Source organism: Limulus polyphemus, unplaced genomic scaffold, assembly GCF_000517525.1.
Source record: "Limulus polyphemus unplaced genomic scaffold, Limulus_polyphemus-2.1.2 Scaffold490, whole genome shotgun sequence".
NCBI lineage: Eukaryota > Metazoa > Arthropoda > Merostomata > Xiphosura > Limulidae > Limulus > Limulus polyphemus.
In genome coordinates this window covers 199,394-226,868 of record NW_013666100.1, presented here as the reverse complement: position 1 = coordinate 226,868, position 27,475 = coordinate 199,394, and the positions used below count along the sequence as shown (strand labels likewise).

The 27,475-nt window shown below is 32.8% G+C and overlaps 1 protein-coding gene across 1 annotated transcript in view; it reads left to right on the top strand.

Moving 5' to 3' along the window:
* Nucleotides 1-27,475, top strand: part of LOC106458596 (cyclic nucleotide-gated channel rod photoreceptor subunit alpha-like) — a 120,872-nt gene that overhangs the window by 1,158 nt on the left and 92,239 nt on the right. The window contains exon 2 of the mRNA XM_013918118.1: nt 5,562-6,912. Coding sequence (XP_013773572.1) covers nt 5,562-6,912 — 1,351 coding nt within the window. The remainder of the gene's footprint in view (nt 1-5,561; nt 6,913-27,475) is intronic.

Below are 27,475 nucleotides of genomic sequence, written 5' to 3'. Positions count from 1 at the left end.
CAAACAAACAAACAAACAAACTTTCAAATGAAAAATGTCACTAGTACAACAATCAAGAGACTTGCAGTGGGTAGAGTCCCCCAGTGGTACAGTGGAATGTATGCAAACTTACAACGCTAGAAACCGGGTTACCATACCCGTAGCGGGCAGAGCAGAGACAGCACATCGTGCAGCTTTGTGCTTAAATATTAAGAAACAAACAAACCAGTCGGTAGAAGATAGTTTCTTTCTAAGCATAAAACATGTTGTAGAAATAGTTTAATCGTTTCTTTATCATTGTAAAACTATTTTCTGTCAGAAATGCCAGTCTTTCTCTCTCAATCTATTTTGCTTTTCTGAACAATGGAATTTTCGGAAATGTGTTGTTATTAAGGTTTACTATAGAACATTATTCACATTTCTGCGTTGAAATTCTGAAAATGAACATAGGAGTTTCCGTTATCCGTGGTTGGCACTGCGCAGATCAAGTAGCCCATTGTGTAGTTTGTGCTTAACAACAAAATAAACAAAGAAACTCAAAATTAGAAAATTTAAGATTTTCATAAAGATAAATACTCTTAAAGAAAATTAAATAAAAGACATTACTACGATTATAATTACAAACATTTAAGATATTTGGCCATATGAGACAATCTAATTTCATAATTTTATGCATTGCACTGGTTTATTCTTTTACAATTGTTTTCGTATAACATTGGCTTTTTTCACTCTAAGAAGTACCTTCGATTATAATATTTTTATATCTAGTTAACACATTCACTGCTATGAGTTAACACAGTTTATTTCATTAGCATAATTAAGTATGTTAAGAATAATTACTTAACTTCTTGTTCTCAGGTGGTTAGAAATAGTATTGGAAAGATAACTTGAATGCAGGAAAATATATTTTGGTTTCTGTCATAATTTTATTATACAGACACAAGTACAGAAATATTCTTTCAAAAACTTGCTGTCATGTAAGATACAACTTATTACATAGCTGCTAAGATATGATCACATCGCGTTTACAGTAGATGAAAACTGGTGGTCTGCAAGAAAATGAATTAGGGAAAAATCAAAGATTATTATTACAGAAATTATTATCTTTAGAAGATATCTTCTGTAGTTCAGCGATAAACTTGAGAGCTTATAACACTTTAAATTGTCGTTCGATCCCCTGCGGAGGATACAATGAAGTTTTCCCTCAAACATATAAGTGTGGAAGATATATAAATTATATGATTAGTTCTTGTTGATATGTGTTTTTACTGTAAATGATCGTAATCAATGTTCATTTTTACAGACAAACAAATTAACAGAAAAGTGTAAAACTGAGATACACATATTACAGATTGCTGATAGAGATTACGATAAAGTGAACTTAAATAGACAGAAAGTTTCTGGATCGTTTGCTATTATTAAGTTTCGTTTCACACCTACTAAGTTTTACTACGCACTTATAACTACTAGCTAATATAACCATGTTGTTATAAACCAGCCAATTTTTACTACAAACTTATGAGTATCGAACAACGTTACTTTATTTAACTAATAGTCTATAGTGCTACATGGCTAGTAACCAACCACTTCTATTACTACAGAACTAGAAAATTATCAATTTTACCATCAGTATTAATAGAATTACATGTGCCACCAGTAGTTTTAGAACAATTAATTGATTTTGATTATTGGGTGTTGATTATAGAAAGCGTGTCGCTTTTCACGACGATTTTTATGCAAAGAAAATAATATAAAAGTACGGATACTATTTATCAGTATGACTTCAAGACTATTATTGTAGTCCAACACTACAAGTTAAATTCTGCTGCAAACTATTTTTACAGGTGCTACCAATCATTATATATTGGGTCGTCAAGAAATTAATGTTACATTTTGGAACACTTTCATTAACCACCCCCCCCCCTCCAAAAAAAACATACATCACGTATAATAGTTAAACGAACCGCCTAAACGTTACGTTAGTGTAGCCTATATAATGTGTAAAGTTTAGTCTACTCTAATCCCTTATAGTGATGGCACACGACGAGACACACATTCGGCATGTAATGCTGTTTCAATACCAGAAGGCCCGGCGGTTAGGGCGCTCGACTCGCAATCTGAGGGTCGCGGGTTCGAATCCCCGTCACACCAAACATGCTCGCCCTTTCAGCTGTGGGGGCGTTATAATATGACGGTCAATCCCATTATTCGTTGGTAAAAGAGTAGTCCAAGAGTTGGCGGTGGGTGGTGATGACTAGCTGCCTTCCCTCTAGTCTTACGCTGCTAAATTAGGGACGGCTAGCGCAGATAGCCTTCGTGTAGCTTTGCGCGAAATTCAAAAACAAACAAACAAACAATGCCAGAAGGGAAACAACGCCTCTGTAGCCACGAAGAATATCAAAGAAGTTTATGGAAATGTTTTGAACGTTCGTAAGTGTCAACGATGGTTCAGCAAATTTTGTTCAGGTGACTTTAGCCTTAAAACTGTGATGGCAGGGGCCGACATGTTGGAATTGATATTGATGCTTGAAAACGCTTGTTGAGTCAAAACCCAAGGCAACACACTCGTGAAATGGCCCTGAAATAGCATATCTCTCATGAAACAATACGTAAACATCTAAGGAACATGGGAAAACTCCATAAAGAAGGTGGTTTGGTGCCTCACGAACTCTCCGATGATCGTCATTTCCAACATGTGAACGTTGTTTCGTCTCTTCTGGTGCGTAATGCATGTGAACCATGTTTGGACAGAATTGTCACCGGTGTTGAAAAATAGATTGTCTATGCGAATATTAAACGCCAAAAACAATGGCTTAGTCCCAGAGAAAAAAACCGACTCCAAAACCTGGACTCCATCCGCAGAAAGTGATGCTTTGCATTTGTTAGGACATCAAAGGAGTAATTCATTTCGAACTCCTCAATCCACAGCGAACTGTCAATGCAGATATCTATAGTCAGCAACTGGAACGTTTAAATCAAGCCCTTCATCAGAAACGCCCTTCACTCGTCAATCGGAAAGGCGTTCTTCTTCTCCACGACAATGCACGTCCACATGTGGTACGTTTGACGCAACACAACATCATGGGATTGGGTTGGGAAGTTCTCCCCCACCAACCATATTCTCCAGATATGGCACCATCAGGTTACTATATTTTTAGTTCGCTGCAACACCATCTTAATTGAAAAAAGTTTGCAAATGTGAGAGGTGTTAAAGAGGACATCGACATGTTTTTTGCTTCAAAGCCAAGTGATTTATTTAATCAGGGCATTAACAACCTGATTGTAAGATGGAAAAGCATCATCGATAAGAATGGGGACTATTTCATTTGATAAATGTTTTGTTTTAATATATAAGTTTTTCGGGTTTTGTCATCTAAAAAAAGCGACATTAATTTCTTGACGACTTAATATTAATATTGTATATATATTTATATAAATCTAAAAATTTAACCCAAATACGCCCAAATACAAAATAAAAACAAATGTCAAAACCAAAAGGGGTGTATAGTGTATACTTGCATGCTAGAAGTGACATAAAGTTGAACACACTCTTCAGTTATACACCAACGTGACTGAGATTCTATTGTGCAACAACAGATGTACGAAACTAAACTTATTAGAGGCCCGGATTTAATTGTTGGTAACAAATATTTCCTGAGCCTAAAGATATTTCATTGTTTTACTTCGTTGTATTGTGTTGTTGATAATTTACACATGACGTTGTTAAATATGAATGTATGGTTATTGCTATGTAAATATATATATATATGTGTGTGTGAGTGTATTTATCATATTTCAGATTTATAGTAATTTTTAGACATTATTACTACACATAAGGCCCGGCATGTCCAGGTGGTTGGGGCACTCGACTTGCAATCTGCGGGTCGCGAGTTCGAATCCCCGTCCCACCAAAACATGCTCGCCTTTTCAGCCGTGGATGCGTTATAATGTAACGATCAATCCCACTAATCGTTAGTAAAAGAGTAACCCAAGAGTTGGCGGTGTGTGGTGATGACTAGCTGCCTTCACTCTAGTCTTACACTGCTAAATTAGGGACGACTAGCGCAGATAGCTCTCGTGTAGCTTTGCTCGAAATTCAAAACAAACAAACAAATACTACACATAAGTTGGGTGCCATTTCATATTCTCCTAGAATTGTGATAATTTTAAAGTTTGATTATGTACACATACATACATACATACATATATGTTATTTATCCTTTTATTATTTTTCCTCAAAAAGAACTAATAGTTTGAAAATAAATTGATAATTAAAGCTCATTCGGATTTTTATCAATACCTAAATTCTTCGTGATGTATTTTTTCGAGCATTTAGACAAGTAAAGTATGTAAGGTATATTTTACTTTAGTCTCGAAATGTAAAACATAAGAACCATATAACTATAATATCAGCATTATAATGATCATTTTTATAGTTTTTAACCTTAAGTCAATCAGTACTATCTGTTTACTTTCCTCCTTTAAAGCAGCACTCCCTTTGACAAAAGTGAGCTATCCCAGCCCCTGCTATAAGACCAGCACGTGTATTCAGCCACACACGTTGATCTTTTATTACACGTGACACACAATCTGCTAGGTATATCAAATTAATCATTTCAGTGATATTGCAGCTTTTTGAGCATCTCGTACGTCGATCTTATTTAAATAATTTGTTTGAGTCTCTTTCAACGGGGCTTAGAATAAGCGTGGTAAGTGTCTGTGTTCAATGTTTTTGTATGTTGTGATAAGGATCTTTTTCTTCAGCTATATTTTCCATGGAAACAAAGAGAAACCATAACAAGTAGTCGTTCACACAGGTAATAAGAAGTTCTTCAAAGAAGTATTATAACGGTTAGTTAATGAAATTTTATGGGAAGGTCTGACGGCTTCTTCTTCGTTGGCCAAAATGTTTTTTTTTTCATTGATCTCACTCTCCTAGTTCATAATCTTTACGATATAATTATGAGAAGTTTTTCAAAAGTGACATAAACAACCAGCTTCGTAAAAAAGATGAATGTATTTCATAATAATAACTTCAAACGCAATAACAATAGATTGATAATGCGCATTCTTCGAGATTACTTCAACTAAGTAAAGTATTTGTTTTTTTTCAATGCTTTCAAAGTGAGTAAGGGCTAGCAAAGTAAAATGCTTATACCTGGTCCTCCGTGTTAAAGGAACACCTGTTACACGCGAAGATGGACTACGAAGAAACGCAATTTACTATCGAATATTTATAAAAACACGGTTGCGACATGTTATTTTATGAATTAAAACCCTAAACCATTAAAGAGATTTTATTTCTATAAAAGTTCTACATTGACAGACATGTAGCAAAGGTCAATAAAAGATTCTTGGAACCGTTTTCCAGGAAATGTCTTTATTTCGAACATAATTACTTTGTTTCAAATACGTACTTTGATGAGACAATATTTGATGGTTTAAACTGAAATTATTGTATTATATTCTCTATACTGGTTGAAACAGTCACGTTGACAGTTTAGAATAACATTCATGCAAATTTGCCAAAGTTCTGACATCCGTTATTTAATTGCTCACAGATATTTTTTTTTTATATTTAGAATAGAGTTGTGTACATTACACAGGACACTGAAGCTATGAAGCGTATGTCTATGCCGAATATGAAAAAGAACATAGAATCAGCGAATATTGTTAAATCTACAGCTTATATTAAACAGGGAAAACCATTTGATGAAGATCTGGGTGAAATCGCAGTTGTCAGTAATGCTGCACCGGAGAATGTTAAATATGGGAGAGGTACTCTAACCTGTAACGGGCCTCGTGTGATCCCAGGTATCATCACCTCTACACGCACAGAGAGCGCGCGGGTCTTGTCGGAACAGCGACTTACTGTCAGTAGCCCACGCATGCGCACAGTCTCACCCCTTAAGTCTACTAAATCTTCCGAAAACTTGAAAACGAAATCGGCATCGAGACAAAGCCTCCTGGAAACTGTGGCCAGTAAACTCTACACGGGAGATATAAAGCGCCGATCACGTGACTCCATGACCTTCGTGAATAAAGTTCGCCACAATCCCGAATTAGAAATTTCTCGCAAAACAAGAGAGCAAAGGAGAAAGGAGATCAAGAGAGAGTTTGAGAAGTGGGAAACATCAACTTCAGGCAGCGACAGAAACGGTTGTAGTTGGAATTTTGTTCTTGATCCATCGGGTAGACTTTGTTATTATTGGTCCATGATTGTAAGTGTGGCTTTCCTCTATAATTTCTGGGTGATTATCTATCGTTTTGCCTTCCAAGAGATTAATACACAAACTATAGTGGCCTGGTTTACTCTGGATTATATTGCTGATTTCCTTTACGTTATTGATATCTGTTTCCATTTTCAGACTGGATATTTAGAAGAAGGGGTTTTGCAGACGGACTATGACAAACTCAGAAAACACTACATGAACTCTACCATGTTTTACATTGATTGTCTGTGTCTTCTCCCATTAGACTTTCTGTATCTATCCATTGGTTTTAACTCGATTCTTCGGTGCCTTCGTCTGGTAAAGATTTATCGCTTTTGGGCTTTCCTCGATAGAACAGAGAGACACACCAACTATCCAAACATCTTTCGAACTCTCTCTCTTATCCACTATCTCCTGGTTATATTTCATTGGAATGCTTGTCTGTTTCACATCATCTCTATAAATGGTGGGTTTGGTTCGCGCAATTGGTTTAATCCACGTGGTGAAAACTGCATCGATGTCCTTTGTGAATATCTTCACTCCTTTTATTGGAGCACGCTGGCCTGGACGACAATAGGAGACCTACCCCGGCCGAGGACTACAGAAGAGTACCTCTTTCTTGTACTGGAACTGGTATTTGGATTATTTCTCTTTGCTGCTGTCCTGGGCCACGTGGCTAATATTGTGACAAACGTTAGTGCCGCTAGAAAAGAGTTTCAAGGTAAGCCTAGTTTTAAAACTTGTGTTGTTACTTAAATTGACCAATTTATTAAAATATATCCAGTTTTATAGTTGTCATATTATTAACTAAAGGTCAAAGTTGATCATTTCATACAAATCAATCATACTATTAAAAACCACAATTAACCTGCCTCACAAACTATTCATAGTGTTTTTAAAGATATATATTAATCAGTCTGACAAATCAATCATACTGTTCATTAAAGACAACAAATAATCTACCTAAACAGTAATCATAGTGTTATTTAGAGGACATTAATTAATCAGGATAAAAACCTATCATAGTGTTGATGAAAACTAAAGTGTTAATTGAAGGACATAGTTGCTCAATCTAAGAAACCAATTACAGTATTAATTAAATACAATAGTTAATATGCATAAAAAGCCAACTATAGTATTATTGAAAGATGACACCTAATCAGCCAAACAACTAATTACTCTATTAAATAAATATCACAATGGTAATTGTAAAATACCATTAATTAACCTGACAAATTAATCATGGTGCTAGTTGAATGTAAGAATTTATAAAGTTAATTAATTAATTAAGAAATCATTGTGTCAAATAAATATCACAATAACAAACCAGTCATCTTATTAGGTAAGCAATAATTAATAAGACAAAGCAAATCAATTGTAATATTAATACAATTTCACAATCAGGACTCTTAGAGGACAGATCAGTATGGTAAATTAAATTAGATGTAATTGTATTTGTCATAAGGCATTATTATTAGGCCTATAATATTTAAACACTACATAACTTACCTAGTCCTTTAGAGATTTTCAGGAATTAGAAGAGTGTATAATAATAGCATTCCAACCGTACTATATTTGCCATATCCATTCCGACGATCCATTTTTCTCAATCTAGAGCTTATCAGGCCAGCTGGGACACAACTAACACTAGAGAAAAAACATTGTTAGAAAAACTTAATAACAGAGAATTATTATTACTATAAGAGTAACAACAACATAGTACACATAGATAAGGAATTTGTTTAAAAAGGTTTAGAAATAAACACTCAATATCTATTGTATTATGAACGCCACCCTTTCCACCTGTTGATTGTATGTGGGAGTCGATGAATTAATAACACATCTGTGTATTTTAGTTCAATGAAACTTTGCCTTGGCAAGTGTTCCGACTGTGTAAGGAAGATCAGTAATGAGTTAGAGAATGGCTGTTTAATATAGATGTGTTTCGCTGCGGGTCTTCTGTGTGGTTGAAATTTGTAAATCACATCGAAATGTTTAGCAACACATTTTAATTCGTAAAGTACACATTAGAAACAACACAATAATCTCCAGCACTAGCAAGTATATATTTACACCTTTTACGACTGTAATTTGTTAGGGTATGTTGTAGAGTGTTAAAGAGTTTTTGTACACCTCTAATCGGAACCAGATTTTTTACTGCTTTTTGTATATCTGTGGTGAAGTGGGTATTGATGTACTGGATAATAGATACGACTATTGGTTTCAATTTCTCTTCATGGCACTAGCTAATAAACGATTTTTGTTCATAATTTTCTCTGTATAGTTAAATTAAAAATGAATTAAAATTTTTGCGATCTTCTAGTTTTAAACCGATATTGGTGGAATTTCTGTCAATAAGTTTCAGTTCAGCAGTATTTCTACCACGTTTAACAGCATCATGATGACGATTCATTATTTAGAAAAAGAGATTCCATCATGGGTTTCCGGTAAGGTACAAAGGTTATTTCACTATTATTCAAGGCTACTGTAACATCATACATATCATTTTATACTCAATATAAGAATATCTGAGGGTAAATTTGATATTTTGGTAAAATGTGTTTATAAAGTCACTGAAATATTTTAGGTTATCAAATCCATAATTCCATACATCATAAATATCATATATGTATCTGAAACACATATCCGGTTTCGAATTAGTATCTGTGAACCAACAGTTTAGAGCATCAACTATGCCTGTACATAAAAATAAATTCGAAGGTAACAGCAACTCAATTGTCTCTGCTCTGTTGATTGTTTGTAAAGATTGTTACCAGAACCTTTTATTTGCTTGGTTGCTGTTAATCACAAAGCTACAAAACGAGCTATCTGTTATCTGCTCGTTGTGGAGGATATCAAAACGTGGCTTTTAGCATTATAAGCCCCAGACTTACCGCTTAGCCACCGGAGTGGTGAGGAGGTTTGCTAAACGAAAGTTACCAGTTGTAATGAATAAATTTAAAATAGAGACGATGTTATTGTGCTAAATTGAAATATTTCAAAGTATGTACGGAGATGAAGTTTAAAACCGCACAAATAAGGAATGGAATGATATAAAGCAACGATGTTCAAGATGAACGAAACAATCTTATATGATGTATTTATTTTTGTCTGTTTTTTTCTTTTCTGTTTAATCTTAGATAAAAAAAGTCCCGAGTGTTATACAAGTGTATCAGTACATATTTTAACAGGTGGTCTTGAACCATATGCATGTACGAATGACATTAATGACATGTAAAGTTTACGGTTTTCAGGTATACCTCAGAGCTCTTATGAACAGCTTTTGGTGATTTTAAATCTTGTAGAAGCTGCTCTGATAGGGTACATTCTTAAGCCAAATTTTAGTAACTATTTAGTTTTATAGGTGGGGCTGGTTTGGAGTGGGATCTATTTTGTAGAATCATTAAGATATTCCATGATTTTATTCTCATAGGTAGTATTTATCATGATAAATATTTTATTATCACCTGTTTTTTTTTATAATTAAGTTAGCTTTTATCATGTAACGTATTTTATTTCTTTATGACTGATATTTCTCTTATAACAATGCTTTGCATGGTGTTTGACAATACTTTTGATGTTTTTATTAAGTCCAGAAATAGTTTCTTCTGAAGTTGAAGAGACACTTGAAAGGCTGAAATTTAACTCTGTAAAAAGGAAATTCTAGGTTGGTTGTAGGAGGATGTAAAGTTATGGGTTGAATCTGTGAGGTTTCCATATCGTCAGATTGAGATCCCAAATTAGATGACATCATCGAAGCTTTTGAGTTAATGCGTCTTGTTGAAAGCGCGTTGTAGTAGGATGTTAGTTGTGTTGTAATAGGATGTTAGCTGTGTTGTAATAGGACGTTAGCTATGTTTAATATGTTAAGTGACTATTAACTGTAGTCTTTAGCAGTGTCACTTAATGTATTGTTACCAATACACTTTGTTGAATGTTTGATGAACAAATGACATGATACCTCTAGTTGTATGCTATCGTAGTAAGTGCGATTGACGGACATTTGGTTTGAAGTGATAGAGTGGTATCGGATATTTGGATAAACTTAATCAAAAAATTTTTTGTTTTTCGTATATATACGTATGTGTGAAGCATGCATATTTATGGAATAACTAGAAAGTTGAATACTCTTGCTTGTATCTGTTACGTCTCACAATCTTCACGTTTCCGGAATGTTTTTTTTTTTGGCAATCTCATTTTTCAGTATTAGATATTTTAGATTTAGTGGAATTTAACTGGTTCAAGAAATATACGGTTTGTTCAACATTTTCCATACAAAAGTTTGATTTCTCTTCTTTTTAATAAGATATTTTAACTTTCTTTACAAAGAGAATATGAATAACATCATTATTCGTTTCGATATTTTATTGGATTTATCAATGATAAAAGACTGCCAGAAAACATCGAAATTTCAACTTTAGTTCTTGTAAGTTTCATGGTTTCGATTAACTAAATAGCGGTTACATTACTAGTTTTTCGATGATGTTTTGGAATGATCTATTCTTTTGATCTTGGAGTACTGTTTTTAAATATATATATATATATATTCTAGTATTCATGGCAAAGCTACCAATGCTATCTGCTGATGCCTCTAATTTTGAACTACTGACTAGAGGGGTGGCAGTCAGTCAGTCAGTAGCAACCACCATCCACGCTAACAGATTAACTGTCACTCTTATAACGCTCACATAGCTTAAAGTGAAGGAAATATTTTATGGTATTACACGGAGCTCCAAAATCTAGACCTCTACCACAAGATCAACAAGGACCTTCTGAATGTTCACTAGAGTACTGTATACGTTTTTAGTAACAAGTCTATACATATAAGACTATATGAAAACGATCACAGTACTTCAGAAATAAGTTATTTAATCATACCAACGTTTAACCATTACGACTTCATTAGCTTGGGCTCTTACCCAACAGATCGATATTATAAGTTAAGTTAAATCGTAAATTAATTAAAGAGGCTAACATTCGCGAGCAAATGCAGCATGTCTCCGCCATACAATCCTAATTAACATGACCAATTTCGACACCAGAAAAATCGAAAACTGTCTATATCACTGATGTGGACTTGCAATAATGTATCTTTGTACTAAATCCCATGTACATTGGTTGACATATTTATAATTAGTTCATAAAAATCCCAAATTGTACTTTCCTCACTAAAAAATTGAGAAAAAAACAAAAATTCCAAAATTCTCCTTAGGACCTGGAAATAGTACCTTTCTACCAAGTTCCATACAAATTGGTCGAATCAAGGATAAGCAATTGTCAAAAACACATAAAATTGTATTTTTGGTGTATCATGAACACCTATAATTACTAAAAATGTGCAAGTCTACCATTTTCGTTTGTCGATGTGTGGGACCTGTAGAAAAGTGTCTTTGTTCCAAATCCCATGTAGAATGATCAAAACATGGTCGAGTAATTGACCAAAACTCCCAAAATATGCTTTTTGTGAGCTCTGATTCCCCTAAAAAGACTCAAAATACCTAAATATAATTTTTTGTAAGTCAATCTATTGGGCTCATGAAAATTTATATTTACGCCAATTTTCATCTTGGTTGCTGTAAATATGACAACATAGGAGCTCAAAACATTAATTTTTGAATTGTTTGACTTTTGAAGTCATAAAATCCCTAAAAAGGCCTAAATAAAAAAACCGAATCAGAAGCCTGGTTTTATTGGACCAGGATATAATCCCACCAAGTTTCAAATCAATGAGCTGAGAAATGAAGGAATGGCGGTCGATTGAAAAGTGTTTGGAAGAAGAAATAAAAATAGAAAAACAGCATTTCTTTCTGCATCCCCCAGTGGCACAGCGGAATGTCTGCGGTCTTACAACGCTAGAAAACGGGTTTAGATACCCGTGGTGTGTAGCTTTGTGCTTTTCCTTCATACATACAAACAAACAAGTTTCTCTCTCTGCGGAGACATAATTATTCAGTTTCACATGACATCAGCAATAACATGATTCGAGCAAAGATAGAAATAACACTGTTTTACAGTTATAGCTACATAATATTATTATTATTATTATTATTATTACAAGAATATTATTATTGTATATAATATATCATTTTTATAACAGTGATATAATATATACAGATAATGTAGTTTTTAAAAAGCTTTAAAATAAACAGTAAATATCTTCTTCCACGACATTACAACTTTCAACCTTTGTCTCCCTTTATTGTTGGCTGGAGTCGAGAGAATAATAACTCTTACGTGTATTTTTGTTAACAAAATATTTTACCTTGACAAGTATTCTGACTGCATTGGCAGATCCAGTTTAAGATTTTTAGCACGCTCCGAAACTGTACATTTCACGTCTCTCAAGATAACTAAGACAGATAAAAGCAGTAGAACACCATTAGATATAACTATGTGTCTTATTTATTTATTGAGAACTTCATATATTTTACTGGTCAGAAAATGCACTAACAATATCAACAAAATCCACGGTGAGGAAAACGTCGCTTTCAGTCACCATGATGACAAGACAGTTCAATTTCTATTAACCAAAAGTTGATCGAAAAGTATTTTTACGAGGTTCATTTTACGAAATGAGCGTTCCGCTTTATATAGTCATATCTATAGTCAGAAAAATTGTAAGTGTAACTTTGACATTTTGAAATATAGCATCAAAATTCTTAGATTTAATGCGTTTTAAAAGTTCAGTTGGCTATTTTGCTTTCGATTGTAAGTCCATGTTTCAATATGATTCAAATTCTGGATAACAATCATCATCAATGTTAATCTTATATTTTCCAATGAGCCAAGTAACATCATTTCTTAGTTTTTCACGACCCACAGCAACATAAGTCTTTTGAAAAACGAAGTCTTCAAATAGCTCTTTGTATGCTTCACGACGTTCCACAAGTGTGATTGATGACTTCAGTTTGTCTAAGATCATCAGAAATTATTCTACTCTGAAATTTTGACTGGAGAAATCTGAGAAAGTTTCCTCGTGTGTTCCTCAGCTGCTTTATAGCTATTGATGTTAATGATTACATCAGACAAAGAAATATTTAAAACGAAATGCTAAAAAATCAGGTTTTGATTTTGTTTTGTTTGTTCGCTGTAAAACAAAAGAACAATATTAGGTTTTGATATTGTTTTGTTTGTTCGCTGTAAAGCAAAAGAACAATATCAAGTTTTGATATTGTTTTGTTTGTTCGCTGTAAAGGAAAGTCACGATGGACTATCTGCTGTGTCCACCAAGGGGAAGTTAGATTTAAACTGATTACTTTTAATCTGTTATAGTTTATAGATAGTACCAGAGTCAATCAGTCATACCATTATACACAAAGTTAATGAATCTGAAGTGCAGACATCTGAAGATTAATTACAGGCTTAACGAATTTGATTTACTTACCTTGGTGTTTTTTAGTCAGAAATGACGTTGATTTTGAATACTTCTCTTAGATGTGATACAGCAGTCTGTTTAAATATAACACATGACAAAAATATACAAGAAACGATAAACCTTCTTCTGATTAGTCTCACTAATATGTTGTTAATTTTGAATTTTATATTTTTCAATGACCAATGGGAGTGTTACTATTCTTAGCCATTATTGGGAATGTAATCACAAAGGATTGAGTTCCCTGTAGTAAAACCACAGCCGACATTGTTGCGTACGTAGGTAGTACGATGAGACAAAAATTGATCGTTTGGAGGAAATATGAGTAACAGCCCTTTCAGACGCAAAATATTTATGCACTCAGATAATAAAGATATGTTCAGATCGGAAATTTGACTTTACAGAACGGGAATATCTGTCGTACTTGATGTTATTGGAAAAGAAAATGATATGGATAAATTGTGGGAAATCAGGACCGTCCAGAAAGAAACCTGCAACAAGTCGTACCTCAGCTACAGTAAGCAAAATGCGACTTCTTGTAGCAGGTGTAAATCCATGATCAAAAAGGTGAATAGAAAAAGCCGCCTATAACATACTCAAAACTATGCAACATAATCAAGAAGGATTTACTTCTTAAAGTGATGCCATCAGGATATGGTTTCAAAACAATAAGGCTTCCAGTCATATCTGCTGTTCAACCATCCCATACCTGAAGAAGATTAAAAATGAAACAGGTATACATGCTATTCAATACCAGGACATGCCGTCACATGGACTTCTGTGCAATCGGATTATTGGAAAAGGCGTTACTGGTAAGTAATGGTGGTGTTTCTTTGACGTGATAATGTTACGACAGAACCTTTTGCAATGGAAACTATGTTGCAGAACTATTCCGAAATGCAAGACCATCAGATATAGAATGACCAGACGTGGCGACATGGAGTTTAACGACGTTCATAAATCGTATTAATATAATGTTTTAAACTTCTGTATTCTCAGTGATCTGCGGAAATGTTAATCTTCTAAACGATCAGTAAGAATATTTTTTTCTTCTCAATGATCATTGGGAATGTTTTTCTTCTCAACTACTCACTGTGAACTGTATTCTACTCGGCGATCATTGAAAAACTTCTCAGTGATGAATAATAATGTCATTCTTCTCAGTGTTCAATGAAAATCTCATTTTTTCAGCATTAAATTTGAATGTTATTCTTCTCATCGATCAGTGGGAGATTTTGTCCCCTAATTATCAGTGGTAACGTTATTATTTTCTCTATTCAATAGGAATCTTATTCTTTTCAGCTATAATTTGGGATGTTAATTTTCTCAGCAATCAGAGGAAATGTTATTTTTTCAGATGTAAATGAAAATTATATTCTATCAGCTTCCAGTTGAAATGTCATTATTTTCAGCGATTGAGAATATTATTTTTATTAGCAATCACAGAGAATGTTTTTTTCTCGACAATCCCTGAACATTTTTCTTCTGAGCGATAGATTGGAGTTTTATTTTTTCCAGCGATAATTATTACCAGTTATCAGTGAAAATGTTATTCTTCTGAAGCATCCGTGGAAATTTGATACTCTTCTGTCGTCAGTGATAATCAAATTATTCTGAGCTGTCGATGAAAATTATATCCTCTCATCGGCAATTTGGAATTTTATCATTCTCAATGATCAGTGAGAATATTTTTCTTGGAGATAATAAAGAGTATTGTTATTATTATTATTAGTGATCAGTGAAAGTATTCTTCTGCTCAGATATCTGTGAAAATGTTATCCTTCTATCAGATCAACGATAATAGTGTTAATCTCAGCTGTCGATGAAAATGCTATTCTCTCAGCGGTCAGTTGGAATGTTAATTTTCTCAGTAATCAGAAAAAAAAAGTTTTCCTTCTCAGCTGTCAATGGAAATGTCATTCTCTCTGTGGTAAGTTGAAATGCTATTATTTTCAGTGATCAGAATGCAAGATATTTTTATCAGCCACCATAGAAAATGGTATTTTCTCAGCAATTACTGAAACAATTACTGAGCGGTAGGTGAGAGTTATATTATTTCCAATGAACATTATGGATTGTTATTCTTCTCGGCAATTCTTGGGAATTTTAGTTTTCTCAGGGATCATTTGAAATATTATGCTTCTATGATATCAGTAAGAGTTTTCTTTGTTTATAATCAATAAGAGCGTTTAGCTTCTTAATCTTTAATCAGAATATTATTATTGTCAATGATCAATGGAAATGCTGTTCTTCTCAGTGAGCAGTTCGTTATGTTTCGTTAGGTTTCAGGTACTTATTTTTTATTTCTCTCTCTCTCTCTTCTCTTGTACTCTCATGAAGCTCATTGTTAATGTTCCATTTTAATTTGTTTTTTAATATTTATCTATTCTAAGTGAATAGAACATATACTTTAAGCAACCTTATCATTTTCATAGTTGCTAGTTTGTTTATAGATTACCAAAGGAAGGTTAAATTGGACTTGTTAGCATATTTCATTTAATTTATCAATGTGGAAAGAAAACAATAGTAATGTCTATTTGTGCTTCAGATCTTTCTTTGTTTTTCTAACGTTTCATACTTACTCACTTGTTAGTTATTAGATAAACATAACAGATAACATCTCCATTACTGCTGTAAGTACAGATGTAGAACTTCAAAAATAAACATTATTTTTTGTTTAAGAAACTATACACAGTAAAAACATGTAGATTATATAAGCACATTTTATTGTGGCATGCTACTGAAAATATCAAATTATCAACTACGGTAAATGGCATCAATCATGATGAGTGCGTGCGTTTTCGAGTTTATATGTTTGTGTCTGAAGAGTTAAAACAACACATGTGAAACTCGTCGTAGTGAGAAATTTATGTGTCCTTCAACTAGTTTGTGTGTTTAAATAACAGAGGATTAAAGCAATATCTAAATATAAAGAATTTAGAAAAATCTCTTATCCATATCGTGGATTTTCTTAGTTCATATTACAACCTAAAGGGTAACAATATTGTGTTGATTATTTTGTAAAAAGGTAACGATAATTATTATTATCTGGAAAATCTGATTCACTTTCATAATTAATCCTACTGTTATCCACTATTTATAATATTTTATTCCATGTAATATTCTAAGTTTAGACTATTTTAAATATCAACTCTTAGTGAATTTCGATATTATAATGTACGTTCCATACACCTCACCATCTTCATATCATACAAAGATTAAATGTGCGTGTTTCAATCACGTTAGTACAATTCATTGTCAACGGGCGTAGTACTTATTAGCATTAGACGCATTAGTTTTATACACTTTTGTCAAAATTATACATATTTCATATTTGTATAAGTGATAAGGTAAGTTCATGTTTATTTTATGTCTCATGTTGACAACAGGCTACTGGTATTTGGTATTGAGTATTTATTTTCAGGAAGTATAAATACAATGGTTAAGACCAGTGTAGCGTTCACAGTTTGTTAGGTGTAATGAGTGAAATGAGTGGGTTTTATTTGGGAGCTCGGGACTGGCATGTACTTTTAAAGAAGCTAGTAATGAGCATGTGCAATTTTTATGTAGAGTTTGTAGGTCGGAGGAGAACTTGGAGGCGCTCATAATTAAAGTAGAGGCAATAGATAAAGAGAAGGGTAAACTGTGGGAAATGACAGCAGGATTTCAAGAGAAGCTGAAGCTTTTACATGCAAGGAATACATCAGATAACAATGACTTTCAAAAAGGTAGAAATAGTACTATTAGGGTTAAAGGTAGTGAATTTAATTGTAATGAGCCTATTATATTGAGAAACAAATTTCAGCCCTTGCTTACTGCCGACGAGGAACTACTGGAGGGAAGGAAAACAAAAGGGTCAGAGAAGGATGTGGATGATAAAGAAGTTATGTAGTTATAGGTGATTCCTTAAAAAGACATGTGGATTGGATAGTCTGTTGGGTAAATAGGGAGGAAAGAATCAGATTATGCTACCCAGGGCCACAGATGAACGATATAGCTGACAGAGCAAGGAATATAATAAAGGGGCAAGTAGAGATGCAGTTTTTATAGTGCAAGTAGGAGGAAATGATGTAGGGAAAGATAGGTCAGAGGATCTAATTAATACGTACAAGGGGTTGATAAAGGCACTTAAAGAAAAATATCATAAATTAATTTTGTCAGGGATACTGCCCAGAATTAACCATGTGGATGAAGTTATAAGTAAGTCACTAGACCTAAATACAATGCTTAGGCTAGTAAGTAAGCATGAACAAATTGACTGGTTGGACTTGTGGGATCAGTTCAGTGGAAAAATGGAGCTTTATGGAATGGATGGTTTACATTTAAATAAGATAGGAGTTGGTCTGTTTACTATGGCTATTAACTCAATTGTAAGGGAAGTTTTAAACTAGGACTAAATATTGGTGAGGTCCAGGATAAACTAAACGAAAAAAAAGAAGTCAGAGAAAAGTTTGTTGTTTGTTTGTTTTTTGAATTTCGCGCAAAGTTACACGAAGACTATCTGCGCTAGCCGTCCCTAATTTAGCAGTGTAATACTAGAGGGAAGGCAGCTAGTCATCAGAAAATTCATAGTGTTGATGGATCATCTTTTTTCATACTTAACAGTGAGAACAGTACGACTAGGGGACAAAAATATTAATTTTGGCAGGGTAAAAGTCATCTTCATCTAAGACAGTTATATTTTTCTAATAGAATGGTTGGCTGTTGGAATGGGTTGCTATCGGATATTGTGGAGGCAGTAAATTTAAGTGAGTTTAAGAGAAAGCTTGATATATATATATATATATATATATATATGAATGGTAAGGTCTGGCTTTAAGGGTTTTTTCTTTTTCATTTATTTATTAATAGTTTTAGTTCAGTTTAGAGAATGGAACAACAGAGATAGACTAATAGGTCCCACGTTATACGAAAATGTTATGTATGTTAAACTGATATTACCAACCTAATCATAAATTAACATATCGATGCTTTTTAATAAATAATACTAACACGAATTCGCTAATTTTTTTCTATATTCCAACAGCACTGCGCTCCTTTAGCACACTTGTTAAACGTAAAAATCTTGCACATCAATTAATGTACTTTTCTCGCTTCCACCTACTTTTCATCTATGATCACTTTGATCTAAAGACAACATTAAATTTAACATATTGAACACTAGAAACTTAGAGAACAAAAATACACTTTCTGTTCCTTTTCACGAACAGATGGCATTATCTTATGATTTAGTTAATAAAATTAACCATTGTTATTGAATATCTTACAGAAAATATTTCCGTTTAATATTTTATTTTGATTTCAACGTTCTTCATTTTCATCCACGGGCAGTTTGTGATAATTATAAATATTAATTATAATAATTAATATATATATATATATATAATATTACAAATAACTTACTATAAATCCTTTCCTTCTTTAGAGAACTTCTCGTATACCATTCACAACATTAAGAAACAATGAAATATTATTCTGTTTTCAATATCTACACCAGGTCTTTACCTACTCAAGGATTAATTTGGTTCCTAATTACTTGATTTTCGTCACCTTCACCTTATTCGAGACTAAATTAAGTTTTGCTAACAAAATAGGTTCAATATTAGGGATTTGTTAGTTTCTTAATCTCTGGCATAATAATTCCCTTGTAAGCCTTAAAACAATAACCTAATTTTCAGAATATACAAATTTCTGCCTCAAGTATTAGCTATATCGTCTTCACACACTTTGCTGAGGTATAACAACGGTAATCTTTTGTTCATATTAATATGTGCATATACTATAAAAACATTAAAACATAAAACTACCCAAGAGTTTTTCTGAAGCATTAAGTAAGTAGAAAGCTAGTTGTGTAATAAATAACACAGGGACGTAAGATGAAATTAGAACATTATATAACAAGGAATGAAAATAATATATTATTTAATAAGATATCTTAAGCCAAAAGACCAAATACGTCAATATGAACCACCTCTAAGTAAGCGACGTCCTAGCTTTTATAAAACTATGATACAGATTAATATCATAAGTACTTTATATTGGGCCAAAGCTATTCTAATATCACGTAATACAGGTTTGAAATGTACAATATACCCTTCTAGTTGATCTAAAACGATGTTCAAAATACACATTTCAAACCCACAATAAACAGATCAAACTATTATGAAACTATATTTGTAATGTCAGATTTCACTTCTGCAATAAAGTGAAGTAGCTTTTATTTAACTAAATCTATTGTACAGACAACTACCGTAGAATAAAATGGTTTGTTAAACAATCATATTTATAATGTATGTAACTAACCTGTAATAAAATGGTGTACTTATTTTATCGATAGAACTATGTTATACAAGTCTGATGGTATATAACGATAAAAATCGGATTTCGATATCCACTGTAAGCACAGAACAGATAACCCGCTGTGTAACTTTGTGCTTTGCAACAAACAAAGAAACAACATCGAGTTTCCACCCTTAACAACCAATAAAATGAAAACAACTGAAATATACAGCATTAGAAATACAGTAGCTTCGTCGGCTGAATCTTCTGCTTGATTCGAAGTGTCAGGTATAAATCCTGCTTGATCCCCACTTTCATTTGTTCTGAAAAACTATAATTTCACGGAGTAGTTAAATAGTTATCTATCATCAAACTATTTACTGATAAAACTACTCACCATCGCATTCCAAAGCTCATAGTTTCACAGCAAAATAATAATTCAAGTTTTGCTGGTTGAGAGCCGATCTTAGATTGATAATCTTAGACTCTCTCAAATCTATACATTATCAGCATCAACAAAAACATAAAATTTACTAGTTATGTTATCAGCTATGTCTAAAATACATCCAGGTCTTGTTGACATGTGTGTTTTAAATCTATTGAAATATCACTTAGAGGTTCCACGTAATCTTTTTTCAACAATAAAGAAACGATTATTGACAGTTTTGTTTCCTCTTTCGGAGACTGCGTTCTCTATAAAACACAGAGCTTATTCAATTGTATTGATTTTCAGCATCATTACTTTTCATCTAGTAAAGTATAGGCACTAAAATTGTATAAATCTTTTACTAAAGTTGCACAAAATGCAGGAAATTTTGGTTACTGATAAACAGTCATTTTTAAGGTTACTAAATTACAAAATATCAAGAAAAGCAGTCTTCATTCATGTTCCTGTTCCACTGTAAGCTCATCTTTAAAGGATTTAATGTTCATGTAGTTTAAAATTTATTGTCATATTTTTGTAACTGGAGAACATAAAACAAATATCATCAACAGAACTTCTGTAGTAATGCAATTCAAAGCAATTTATTCAACCACTATGTTTCACAATATCTTTAACTCTAAATCTATCGTATTTTTACATCTTTAACTTTTGTATACTGATCCCATTAACTTGATCATTATATATTTCTGTTCAGCATAAAATATTATTCCTTATTTTCACTCATACGTTTTGAGAATTATAACCTTTGACGATTGACTATAATACCAAAGTGAATAACTTAATAAATTTAATAAAATAAGATAAAATAAATTTAATAAACTTATTAAATTAGATAGAGGTCCAAATGTCCCAAGAAAATTCCACAGATATATTTTACACATTTAATAGAAATATTTATATCATATTTCCAAGCATGTTAAACTGCTCCGTTCGATCACATTGCCTTCAAAAGTTCAGAAAACAGTCTACTTTTGTTCAATAATAAATTAGCATGAAACTCACGGTTAGAAATAATTTGTGTTTGCCTATTAATAAAAGTTTTAAAATTACATAATGATGTGTATACAGCAATTTTTTATATTGTGCGCTAATTGTGCTTTGCATTAAGTTATCGATTTATGTAACACAGTTGATGTTATCTTCCTCGGTTGGTATAAACGGATTATCAAATCACTTGTTTTTTTTAAGTAAACGGTTTTCTTTTTTCTTTTTTTTTTGTCAATAGGCTCAAGTGACTTTTACAGCGAGTCAAAAGTATACAGAAGTCTCCATTATTTTTACATTTACTCATCAACTACTTTTGAGCGTCACAATTTGTCTCAAGCAAACACCAATTTGTCCTCACGCCTCAATAACCTACCTCTTAACTTCAATATTTTCCTCGTTAGTCTTAAAGGCAGATTGATACTATTCCACTTGACCACTCTCCTCATTGAATATCAATTTTCTTATAAAGCCAGATCGTCGTATTTTCTGTGCAATTCTTTGAAGCCTATTTGCAACTGAACTGTATCCTGTAATCTCCTTTAGCAAATTTACTTTTGAGTTTTTTCACATCTTATTGGGTCGAGGTGATGACTACCTTTTGTCGAGTTCTAACATTTTTTACAGTGTGTTTTACCAGCCTTTTTATATTTAATTTGATATCATTATTATTAGTCACGTTCGATGTTCTCTCTGTCATGTTTTTTTTTTTCATTCCATTCTGTCTAATATTTCTATACATTTGTCCGATTGAAGAAGATAAGAAATTCATTATGGACTAAACGTATTTGATGATTTTTCCTTGTTTCTTCTTTTTATGCTAAAAAAAATTATATTTAAGAGAAACATGTGTGAAGAAGTTAATTACAATCATATAAGACCCTAACTTTCGTTTGTTATGTGTGAATAAGGCAATGGTACACTATGAGATCCAAACTTTCACTTATTATGTGTGAATAAGTTAATGGTAACAATATAAGATCCAAGCTTTCATTTGTTAACGCTAATTTGGTTATGCTTTTAACATTAACTGTAAACTTCCAAATGTTAAGTATACAGTAGAATATGTTTTGAGTTATTTATGACTTAAAGTTGCTATTTTGAATAATTTGATACATTATAGACATCATTACTTTGAAATAATTTTTTATCACATGTAGCAACATGTATTAATGTACATATTGACGGATTCTGTCCGTGTAGCTTGTAAAATGTAAATGTATTGATTATTTACTTGCAGTAAGTGCGATTTATTACATGAACACATTATGATGATTTTAAAATGTCTTTGTCTTACCTACCCCACCACTGGCACAGCAGCATGTCTGTGGACTTACAACGATAGAAACCGAGTTTCGATACCCATGATGAGCAGAGCACAGCTAGCCCTTTGTGTATTTTTCTGCTTAACTACAAACAAACAAACTGTTTTACTTTACACAGAACAAGAGTTCGAATTAACAAAGAGAAAGTTAACTCTGTTAGGCAGATCATATCCACAAATCTAGTTGGGTTGTTTTTAAACCCTGTTGTACAACAACATTATTAATTATAATGAAGTTATTTCTAAGAGTACGTGGTCATTCACTTTATACGTTTTCATCTCTTTGCTACACAACAGGATATACGGGATCGACGTCACGGTGGTTACTCAGTAGAATAAAAACACCCGCTAACGTGTAGAACCACGGAATACATTAATTTCACTAGATGTATGTCATGGTGGTATATGGGATCGACGTCAAGGTGGTTATTCGTTAGAATAAAAGCACTTTCCAGCGTGTAGGACCACAGAATAAACTAACTTCACTATATGTAGCTCATCACTATCTATTGAATGTAAAGTTACTGTTAAAGTTGATAACTTTGCAATACTGAGTAGGGTCGTGGGAGAAATATTGTTAAGGATTCGAAGGAATCTATTAATGTTATCTCAGAAACCTTCCCTCAACAACAGAACTTAACTTACTCAGTTTTCCTTATATAGTGGTTTTTTCTTTTACTATTTAGGTTGTTTTTCAAATACTATAAAAGAAAAAAATCAAATGCTCAATATTTTTACCTAAAAATAAAGAAACTTAAGTGATCATTTACGCAAAAACACACCAAAATAACTGTTACATAAAAACAGAGCTTGCACCTAATTTTGGTATTTATTTTATGTTTCCTAATTGAAAATTATAGTGCTTAACGTGCATAATAACTCAATTTATCATTGACTTTCTAGTTTTAAAGATCGCTGAAAATAGATTATTCATAACCACCAAAGGCTGTAGAAAAAAGTTTGTTTTGACCTTCGTGCTCATGTTTTCAATCAACTTGCAGGTTCCTTGCAAATGAATCAGTTATCATCACATTTACATAACTTTATGGAAAATAAGTCTTTCGTAGGTTTTTGATCTTGTCCAAATTTTGAACACACAATTAAAATAAAAACACTCATGATTTCATTTTCTGCCGAAAGAAAACGGTTTAAGGGTATCCCGGAGTTTCTTCATTTTAAGTAATCGAACCCAAATCTATAATCCACTACAGCCCATTTCTTATTACAGAAAAGTTTACCGGAAGACAAGGGTGGGTTAAAAAGAAGACAACTGGTATCAGGTTAAAGCAAAAAACAACATCAAAAGCCTTAACAATTCGTATATCATTTCGACTACACGCTTCTCAATTCGTGATAAGACAACTAGCGACAAGACAAGAACTTAACATGTATAGATTTGGTGTTTGAAAATCATAAAAAAAATCCTTGGTATCCTCCTGAATTTGGACTTTAATGACTAAATTTTATTGTCAGTTTAATGATTAATGTAGATTCTGTCTTGGAGAAGCTTTGAATTTCTTTCTTCAATCCAAAATGATAAATTATGCTAATTATCTCCACCCTGGTGTCCATACTTTTAAAAATATTTTCTATTTTTGCTCTTAGCAATAAATCTGTGTAAACCAGTTTAAAATAATTAGTAATTTCTGAACTTTTGATTTGCAAAATTTTAACTGTTACTCGTCCTGATAAAGTTGACAATACAGTATATTCAAAAACCTAATCCTGATTAATACTCCAAAATAAATTAGTTACTTCATTATAAAAGTGGTTATATAATGGACTAGATAAAAAATCTAGTGTTAAAAAATGTAATAGCATTAAAACTAATGTTTTATGGCAGGAATAACTGTAATAATAATTCTCCAGCTTGTAAAAGCGTTCACCCTCTAACAATTGTTGTTGTTGTTGTAAGCTTATGTATGTTTAAAATAAAGTAAATAAGCTCAAAATAACAGGTCAACGTTAAATATATATGAATAGATTTATTTGTTTGTTTGTATTTAAGCACAAAACTACACGATTGGCTATCTGTGCTCTGCCCACCGCTGGTATCGAAACCCGGTTTCTAGCGTTGTAAATCCGCAAACATGCCGGTGTGCCACTGGGAGGGTGGGGGTAGAGTATATGAATAGAATTTGCGACATTTGTACGTGTTCTTTTCAGTCCAACGTTTATTGTGAGACAAATATATTCACTGTTTATTTTATAACGGAAGTTTCAATTTCTTTAACGGCATATGACGTCAGAAAGGAATGACCATCAGAGATGTTAAAGTTTGGTAATCTTTGGATTAACAAACTTTCCACAATTTTTCTTTTGAGATAATTTCTCGTTTATGTATTATTTTAGCTGATTTCCAGTTGACTTTGTGACCCAGATTCCTTATGAGTAGAAAAATGGTGTTATTTATTTGACTATTTTTATAACATCCTTTTTATGTTCTGCAAGTCTTCTATGTAAATTTCTTACCCTTTCACCAACATAAACTTTTTCACAGGATTGGCAGGGTACTATATAAACGTTCTGCTTTTTATCTCGAGTTGCAGATTTGTTTCAGAGTAAGACATTTTTAACGAAGTTGAGATATTACACTGTTTTTCAGACATATTTCTTAAGTCACAATATTACATTTGCAGTTGACGCTAATTTTTTATCACATGTAAATAATACTATTTGCTGTTACTACTCCTAAAAATGTTTTATTTGCCCTTTGATGTGCATTTTTGATAAAGCTTGTAGGATACTGTAACCGTTCGAAAATTGAATATATATTTTTGTGGGTGGTGTGGTGACATCTCTGTTGGGTGTTACGTAACTCCTCCTAAACCGCTGATTGCACCGACTTCTGATTGGTACCAAACTAATGGTCTCGGTCCCGAAACTTACACAAAGGTAAAATTATTCACCACACCCCTGGAAAATCCGGGACTTTTCCTAAACCCCCCTTTGTCCTAAACTGCTGGACTCACCAACTTCTAAGTGGAGCTAAACGAATCCTCTCGGCCCAAAGGTTGTAAAACTTTTTCACCCAACCCTATAGGGAACTCGGATGTCTTGTTAAAACACTTTTACGAGGATTCTCCAAAAGCGGGCCCGAAATTTGGCATTGATTTACATTAGAGCACGTAAATAAGTAGGCCTACTAATTGCCGTTTATAACTCGGTTAAGTAAATGAAAATTTCATAATAGCGGCATTGATTATTAAACTGAAGATGTGAAAAATAAGAGTTCAATCATTAAATTTGCATTATAACGGCCCTGTAAATGTGCGCCATGGCTTCACGGGTTCGCTATTATTTTACAAATTTAAAAAACAAAAAAACATTGAAGTTTATAATTGATGTTTTAGCCGTTTTATGGTGGCACGAGAAAATGTGAACTTAACTTAAAGTGTTTGTTGATTTTCTATAGGTAGAAAGAGCAGGTTACCTTATTCCTCTAGTTATGAGTATGTCTAAAAATCGGAGTGAATTATTGATTTCCCATTCAATTTTAAATTTAATATTACTGTGAAGCTTGTTAATTTTCTCGAAAAAAGGATGAAAATAAATTATAAACTTGGTCAAACAGAAAATATGTCATTAAAATTTTGGGGAACCTAAGGATTTCTTTTGTATTCAGTTACGCTGTAAGAAGTAATTGAATTTCAAAATACTCCATGACGTTGTTACATAGAATTGGGTAAAAGGGTTCACCATAGCCCTTCCATACTTTTGTTTGTAATATTGTACCATGCATGTGGATACATTATCTTTAACACTGATTTCCACTAAGAAGATGAAAAAGTGGACAGGTAAACGAAGTGGAATGCTAACTTTAGGTACTTTTCTTTTGATGGAGTCTATTGTTTTATCAACTGTAATGTTTGTAAAAAGAAAAAAATCAAAGTCAGACTGATCATCTTTTCTTCGAGTATTTTAGAGGTGTTTTTTTTTTTGTTCTGTTGGCGGAATCTATAGGATACTTGACGATGAGAACTTTCCTAGAGCAGAAGATAGGTGTTGTGTTAGCTATTTAGATAACAGATTAGCGACTGATCCTACATTACAAATAATAGATGTAAGAGGGCAGCCATCTTTATGCATTTTAGCCAAATTGTACATAAATAGTAGAGAAGAATTGATCCATTTATGGATTTTTAAGAGATTCGGAAAATGAGTTAGAATTTTACGGAGAGATTTACTAAAATCGGACACTTTCTTTACACGGTATAGAGTATTTACTTACTAATGAACTGAAGTATGAGCTCCATACATAAACCCAAAAAAATCTGTGTGTCTTTCCGTTTGTCTCTTATTTAACTACTCCTACGTCACTGGGCCAATTTCAACCTAACTTTGTGTGATGATAGTTTGGAACCAGAGGCATATTAATGGGGTTTCACAACACCTCCACTCCCATTATTGATGTTATTGAACATTTATTATCTATGACGAAAGTTAACGTTAACTATTTTGATATATAGCGCCACTTTTTTACACCAAACAAAAAAAATTGAATAAATTTTTTGAAGCTAAAATCAGGGGTTTGACTTCCCTAGATGGACACAGCTGATGGACACACACATTAGCTTTTCTATAACACAACATACACACAAACGTTTTAGATATCTCGGAGAGTGCGCTAGCACTCTTTATGGAGGAATGTAATTGAAAAAAGTAGCCGACACTTTTGCAATCTATCTATATACTTCTAAAACTCTGAGATTGTTTGTGTGTGTGCTTATCTGTAATTAAATACAGCAAAAACAGCGCACAATACCGTCATTTTTGTAATAAAGTGAGAATAGAAATGAAAATAGAAACAGAATAAAATAAGTTTCGTTAAAATCGGGCCACGGGTTACCGAGTTAGCCCCGTTTTTTCTAGATGAATTT